At 38.5% G+C, this 7193-nt stretch overlaps 1 protein-coding gene across 5 annotated transcripts in view; it reads right to left on the bottom strand.

Moving 5' to 3' along the window:
* Positions 1–1765: 1765 nt before the first annotated feature.
* Positions 1766–7193, bottom strand: part of ACSL4 (acyl-CoA synthetase long chain family member 4) — a 41465-nt gene continuing 36037 nt past the window's right edge. For 4 of the 5 annotated variants that reach the window (XM_026089513.1, XM_026089517.1, XM_026089515.1 and 1 more), the window contains 2 exons: positions 6536–6693; positions 1766–4248 (listed from right to left, as the gene is read on the bottom strand). In XM_026089513.1, the coding sequence (XP_025945298.1) occupies positions 4091–4248; positions 6536–6693 (316 nt within the window). In that variant the 3' untranslated portion in view covers positions 1766–4090. Of the gene's footprint in view, positions 4249–6195; positions 6278–6535; positions 6694–7193 lie in introns of all 5 variants that reach the window. The other variant, XM_026089514.1, reaches the window with a different exon arrangement.

Here is a 7193-nt window from a genome sequence, read left to right as displayed (position 1 = left end):
GTGATTCTGTGATTCTGTGATTTTTTTTGTCTGTTGTTAGAATAAATCTATTTGAAACTCTCATTCTTGGGTGTTGTGGGTTTTTTTTTTTTTTGACTGAAAATTGGCAGCTCGCATCCTCAGGTCCAACTTTGTGTCCTATCTATATAGCCAGAAAGTGACTGATGTGAGCTGCAGCTCAGTATTTTGGCCTATGTGGAAGGCAGCTCTCCACACCAGTACAACATTTTATTATGCTCAAAACTCTGTGATGTTGTAATGGACACTAACATTGCACTGGCTTTTTTTTAAACTCCACTTGTCCAGCTCTTATGGGAATAATTCATTACTTTCTCTATGTAGACAGTAAAATTTCCCTTGGAAAGCCACTCGGTAATGTTCTGCTGTTATATGTTATATATACACCCCACCCCACCCCAGGTCTCGAAGCTGTTCTTGAAAGGCATTTGTTTTGCTGGCTCTGAAGACTTTCAGTAGCAGAGATGCTAAGCAACAGTTGGTGTTTAATAAGGAATTGTTTAAAAGGTCTACGTTTCTTTTAAAGTATCTAATCATAAATGTAACTTAGTATAATTTATGCTTTCTTCTTCCTCTTTCTCCACTGGAGCCACTTTTATTTATTTATTTTATACCTTTGTGTTAGGGTAGCATGATAGGTTGTTGAAGGTTAATCACAGCTTGCCATGTTCCTTTCCTCTCCCAAGCTACCTAAACAACTATTTTAATGGTCTTCATAGATCATGCTTTCTAGCYGCACTGCTGTCACTGTACTCTGGCTTTCTCTAGATAGCCAAAGTATTTCCTGAAGTAGAGGGCCTAAATCTGGATCTGGCCTTACAGCTGAGGAGCTGCTAGTAGTGAGTAGGCTTACTTTCAATACTATATACTCTTGCCTGTGAACTTGGCTGTGTGTGTGTGTGTGGGGGGGGGGTTGTTGCTTTTTTTCTTCCACAGTGTGACATTGCTGGTTCCTGCTCAGTTTTATAATACACTGTAATCCCCCCCTTTTTTTTCCTCTCAAAAACTGTTGCCTAGTGAATCTTGTATTTATATCCTAAATGCCTAAATATAATCTTTTATCAGACACACCCAAACTGCAATTTGTTTCTTTTTGGACTGTTTCTCAAACTTGTGAATACAGCTTTGAATACTGAACTTGCTTTCAGAAGAACTTGCAGCTACTGTGAGCTTTCTGGCACCTTCAGATTTAGTAAACACACTGTTCCCTCAGGCTTCGCTCTTGCTTTGTATGTCCTTTCAGCCAAGCATAGGTATCATCTGTAGCCATCAGGCAATGGTTTTGTATCCATGTACCGTCACTTCATCTGACATGACGATATCAGGCAAATATCACTTTTTCACACATCATCTGTTTCTTATTTTTCCACAAGTTCTGCCACAAAAGAATTGATTAAAAATAAGGATAAAGTTCCTAGTGAAGTGCAATGAATTATTTACAAGTATAATATTAGATCTGAAGCAAGCCTGGTATAATCCTGTTCCCCCCCCCTTTTTTTTCCCCCTTCTCCCAAAAATGCTTAAAAAGCTGATGGGTATCAAGTGTCTTCTGCAGCACTACCCCATTTAGTTCACTGAAAGATAAGTCTAGAATCAGCCTAGTTTTCACCCTTTGTAGCATGTACTAACTGCTCCTTCTTTTGATAACTGTTTTTGTTAAGGTATGCTCCATTTTGGAAAGAATGTGAGGTGCTGAACAGTAACTGAAGACAACTTGTGCAATATAAAGATTTTTCAGAACACAAACTTGTTGAACCAATTCAACTGTATTCAGTTTTTGAAATGTTAACTTTGTGTGTCTATGTATTTTGAAAATATCAATCCTCAGTCAACCAAGACACAGAGGGTAACTGGAGTATAGGTGAAATACATTTCATATAAATACATTAATGGTTTAAAAAAAAAATCCATAAACCTGCAAAGACTGAAGTGCAGATAACTTTTTTACATTTGTTTGATTTTTATGATGCTAACAGACTATCTAAAGGTTATTTAACTGTGACAAATTTTAAACGTGGAAAGCTTGGTAACCTTCTCCAGGACTAAAGTCATCTGAAAAGTTACTATTTATACGGGAAGTATTTCCTGTATTCATAAACCAGTGTATGTGTCTTTAAAAAACTATTTTTTTAGAAAAGCTTTTTCCTGGTTTCTTTTAGTGACTGTTGTAATTCCATGCACAACTAGCAGCAGTCAGCATTAAGCACTAGATCTGCTCTTTCCCATTCCCCTCAGGGTCTGTGCAAGATCAGCTGGCAGTGTTCGTTCTGGACTGGCTAGAGAAGCGATGCATGGGAAAGCGAAAAGAAGTTGGTCCCAAGGAGAAGGGACACTTTGGTTAACCAGTCTATAGCCATGATTTATTTTTGCTGAAAACTGTTTGAGCTGGAGAAAAGAAAAATACACATACACCCAATAAAGGAAAAACTTGCCCTGAAATTGCAAGCTAGTATGTTTAAGAGAAGTGTCTTACAAAACCTTTTTCTTTCTGTACAGTGACAATACCAAATAATTTTCCTTTTTAACCATCATATACACAACACAAATCTGAATAGAAGAAATCTATAAATACTTTAAAAGGAATTTATAATATAGAGCATTTGAGGGCCACACCTGTACAAAATGTAAGCAACATATATAAAATGATTAAGAAAAGTGCAAAGTAGAACAGTATCAAGAACTTCCACTTCTTACAGCATTTATGGTTCAAGTGCAAAGAGCTAGCAGGGATGCAGGAGCTCAGATACTAACGAGTCAAAAGAGACACAGTACAGGATACTGCACACAAAGTAATAAACTATTATTAAATTATTTGCTACCCTCCCACTTCAGCACACCTACAACTTCCAGTTATTAAAAGAACTTTTTTTTTTTTTTTACAATGAATTTCTATATAGAGTGATTTGTCCCTTTTTACAAGTTCCTTAAAACAAAGATCTCCAGCCAGATATTACTTTTTCGTAAGTAAAACAAGACAATGAAGAAACTGCTATTGGTTTCTGGTTGTCTTGTTTTGGTTACAGTATTTAAAAGGTGAACAGAAATACTTTTCCATATTGTGAATAGTCAACTTAGACCCTGTAACTTACATACAGGTTACTTATATATGTAGAGGTCTGGAGGATCAGTGCCTTAAAAACAAAACCAAACACTCCCCCTTTCCTCCAAAACCCCCAAACCCAAAGTTCTCCTTTGAGTTACAAATCTGCTTAGAGGCAACCGTCCCTCAATTTCACTGCTGTTTCCCAGCCAGGATGCAAGCTCTGCATTCAGCTGATGATTCCTCTAACATCAGTACTGCYTGCAGCAATGCAAGTCTTAGCTGTCTTTTATGCTGCGTGCCCTAGTTGAGTTCTGCTTGAATTAAAATATAGTGACAAGTAAAAATGTATTTGGTGAATTGGAAGTTGAAGTAGGATTCAACAATCTTGAATGAAGTGTCAAATAACTTATTTTTAGAAAGCATTTCAGTTCACCTTTATTTCAGTAAGTGAAATAAAATAGGCACTGTAAATAGTCAAGATACTAATTGATGTGCAGAAGAATCCATCTATTTTCAAGCAATGCATTATTAGTGACCTCTAACAAATTCTTGACTAATGTTTTTGTGTGGTGTTTTGTTTTTGTTTTAATGCAGAGTGGTAAGCTTTAAATATTTTTCTCCCTGGTGAAGTTTCTTACTGTGATATAATCATCACCACAATTGCATTAATATTCCCGATTGAAGTATATGCCAGACTTTAGTAGGAATTAGAGGAATGAAAGCAGTCTGAATATGCTAGAGGAACAATAACAACAACATTGACCTGGTCACACTACTTCACATAATTATGTCCACCTCAAAACTGGAGATGATCACATGAAACTCTAAAGAGCATCAATGTTTTCTGCTAGCAACTAGGAATTTGAAGTCTAAAATTTTTTTTTCTCCTCTGTTGTTGTCATCATTAGAGATTATAGAAACATCCATTTTGTATATTATCTTTAACATGTGATATCTACAGCATACAAGGACATCCAAGATTGAGTCATGAGACCTTCTGCACAACTGTCTAGTCAACACAACTCAAGTTTATTTGCCTCCATACATTCTTTCGATGTCGTTGAGGTAATGGTTTTTCAGTTCTTTCCTTTTCAACTTGAAAGCATCTGTTACTAACCCAGTTTCCGGGGTCCATGGCTCAGGGCTTAACCGTACTTTGATGGGAATTTCAAACCTTTCTAATTTCACTGCAGGGACAACAAGAAACAAAAGCATGACTATGATTACATCGAAACACTCGTTTGTGCTACCTGAAAATCTAAGGCAAGCACTCTGTAGCTTGTGTGATATGCTGTCCTACTTAATGAAGTAACCTGAAAGTGGTTTGCAGGAGGGACGCATATAACTTTAAGCTTTTACCAGTGCTCAGTGCTGGTTAGTGTGCAAGCGTTCTGTTAACATAGTGTACTTGCAGTTTGTATTGCATGTGACAGTGCTAAGCCTGGAGCTTGCAACAAATGAGTTCATAGCCTGAAGGTCTGAGACTGCTGTCACAAGAGGATATGCTGAAATCTATCAGGAAGTTGCTAGTAATAAGGGTTACATGAACTGAGAGATTTGAAAATAATGGGATAAAAGATTTAAGAACAAGAGGATAAAAATAACTTTGTTCCTGCTAATATTATGTGATGCTTGTTGGAGCCATTTAAGCTGTGTACTTCTCATGGCACGGTGTGGTAGGCCATTCCAGCAATTCACAGCAGGCTCAGTTTGTGGCAGCATGCATGTACAAGCGTGTGTACAAACACAGGACGTGCCCCTGTACCCAGCTGTGTGTCTGTGTTCCCCCACAGTAAGGACGCCGCGTACCTCAACCCAGCCTAGCTGCAACACTCAGAGCTCTAAGCTTTTTCACAAGCTGGAGGTGTGTCTTTATTTTAGGAAAAAGGATAATAACTGGGTTAACTCAGACTAGCTGGATGTTTTGTATCTAAGTTATAACCAAGTACCTTCATTTTGGGGAATAAGACACTTAGTATGTGCTTGAGAGATTCTTTCATGCATTTTTCTTTCCTAGGAGTTTGTTTAGAGTTCGAAGTGAAGGGGCTTCTCTGTAGTTTTGTTACATTAGTTACTTATTCTCCCTTCAGCTGGAAGCAGTGGCTTGGCACCTGCACCGCCTTATTATTACAACTAAAGCTGCTCCTATCTCTCACCCTGGCAGTAGGGTGAGCGGGGCAGGAGGTCGGTAAGAGCTTTGGGAAGCAGGGGAGAGACATTGTGGATAGGGGCGTGAGCTGCTGCATGTGTGCAGTACTTGAGGGACTGACTTATGCAAAAAGCCCTATAAGCTCTTGCACGTAGGGCTGTAATGGGACCCACATACACACACTTGGAACTGAATTTCCAGGGCAGCTTGTGGCAGCATAACCTCCAGGGGGCAGCAAGTGCCAGAGCGCCGGGATCTCGGGCTGCGGTGTGCCCGGGGAGCTCTTCTGTCTAACTTCAGACTGGTACTGTAATTTACTGGTTCGTCTTATTGAGATATATGCCTGCTTGTGATCAAGTCACATAATGTTTTGCTAAAAATCCAGAACAGTCTGCTTAAAGTACTTTTGGAACAAGTTTCACATAAATTAAAATTAGTAATATCTAAATGATAGATTACTACTAGAAGACAAAAAGATGTATAATCAAAGATTTTGGAGAAACAAAGCTAGATGGATGATAATTTGCCTGGTTTATGGTAGAATACCATGGATTAAAGTGTTCAAACCAAAGTCAGAGACCTACAGTGTTGTGGTGTGTGTGTGTGTGTGTGTGTGTGTACACACACACACACATTTTAAAGCAACACCTAACATTGCCCTTTATTTCTGTCTTCTCGGTTTCAAAAGACAGATTCTCCTCTCTAAAATTTGGGAGGCAACAGTGCTTAGCATGCACTTAAGTCCTATTTCACTACTTCATTRCATGAGGTGTCAAGTTGGTTTGTTTGTTTTTCCTCTAGATAGCTTGTTAGGATTTTGGCCCCATGAAGGATTGATCAGGCAAGCTTTTAATCATTCAGTACTGCAGCAAAGAATAGCAGGGTTTAAGCCATTACAAACATATTACATTGTTGTTCAAAGCTGTAGGACACAAAGTTACATGGAGGAGAGCTTTGATCCCTCCTGCTTAACTAGTTTTCTTACCAGTAAATGCCTTGTAATTTTCCTTCCAAACTGACAGCCCCACTGGATTTTACTTTAACTGCACTATACAAGCAACCTGGCTCTAGAAGTTAGTTAAAAAAAAAAAAAAAACACACCTTCAGAATTTTTAGAAAATAAAAAAGGATAAAATAGCTAAGACTACCAAAAAGCATATCAATTCATGGGATCATAGGCATAAACTTGATATGCTCTTTGTCTCTGATTAAATTCTAAGTTTTGGCAAGTAGAAGCAACAGAGAGAAGAAAGTGATGATAACTGAAGTTTTTTTGCTGGCTAATCACCATGCAATTGGCTAGCACTGCATGCCATTTTACTTACTCTTGTTTGCAACTTCTTTAATCTCTCTCAGTATTTCAGCTTCCATTATAGGATTGTTACAAATATCTGCCCAGGTTCCAGTGATGCCTTTCTGCTCAGCCAATGCCATCAGCTTCTTCTGGTTAGGAACCACAAAACTGATCACGTAAGACTGGTCACTAACACAAGATGCCAAAAGGAGGGGGAAAAAAAAAAAGTCTAAACAGGCTTCAATTTCAAAGAGTAAAATGCTTGCTTGATGTTAGATACACAGTTCCACAGTCCTTTCAGAACTGTAGCTATCCCCACCGCCCCCAAATCTTTCTTGTACACTAGGTCTTCGCAGTCAGTGATTTATCAAAGGTGCTCTAAGTTGTTTTAGGTGATTGGATTTGGTCAGTGTTGTATTTAGGTGTACTTGTGAGGTTACAGCATAATTWAGGTTCCCTGCTGCATCCAGTATCTAGCTAGTTCTTTTCAGTTTCCCTCCACATATAGGGTGTATAAGTGAGGGGGAGGAAGGAAGAGAGGAATTTCCAAAACTCATGGGAGAGCTTTGGATCAGGTGGAAAGTGCCCAGACTAACCTTTCTCTAGTATTCTGACAGAAGGCCAAAATACATGCTTAATGTAATTATACCCGTTTGGGAGGGGAATGGAACAGGAGTGAATTAGGATAA

This window comes from Apteryx rowi, unplaced genomic scaffold (genome assembly GCF_003343035.1).
Source record: "Apteryx rowi isolate R43461 unplaced genomic scaffold, aptRow1 scaffold_82, whole genome shotgun sequence".
NCBI classification, from domain to species: Eukaryota; Metazoa; Chordata; class Aves; order Apterygiformes; family Apterygidae; genus Apteryx; species Apteryx rowi.
The sequence above is the reverse complement of the archived record's forward strand: the minus strand, read 5'-3'. Positions and strand labels throughout refer to the sequence as shown.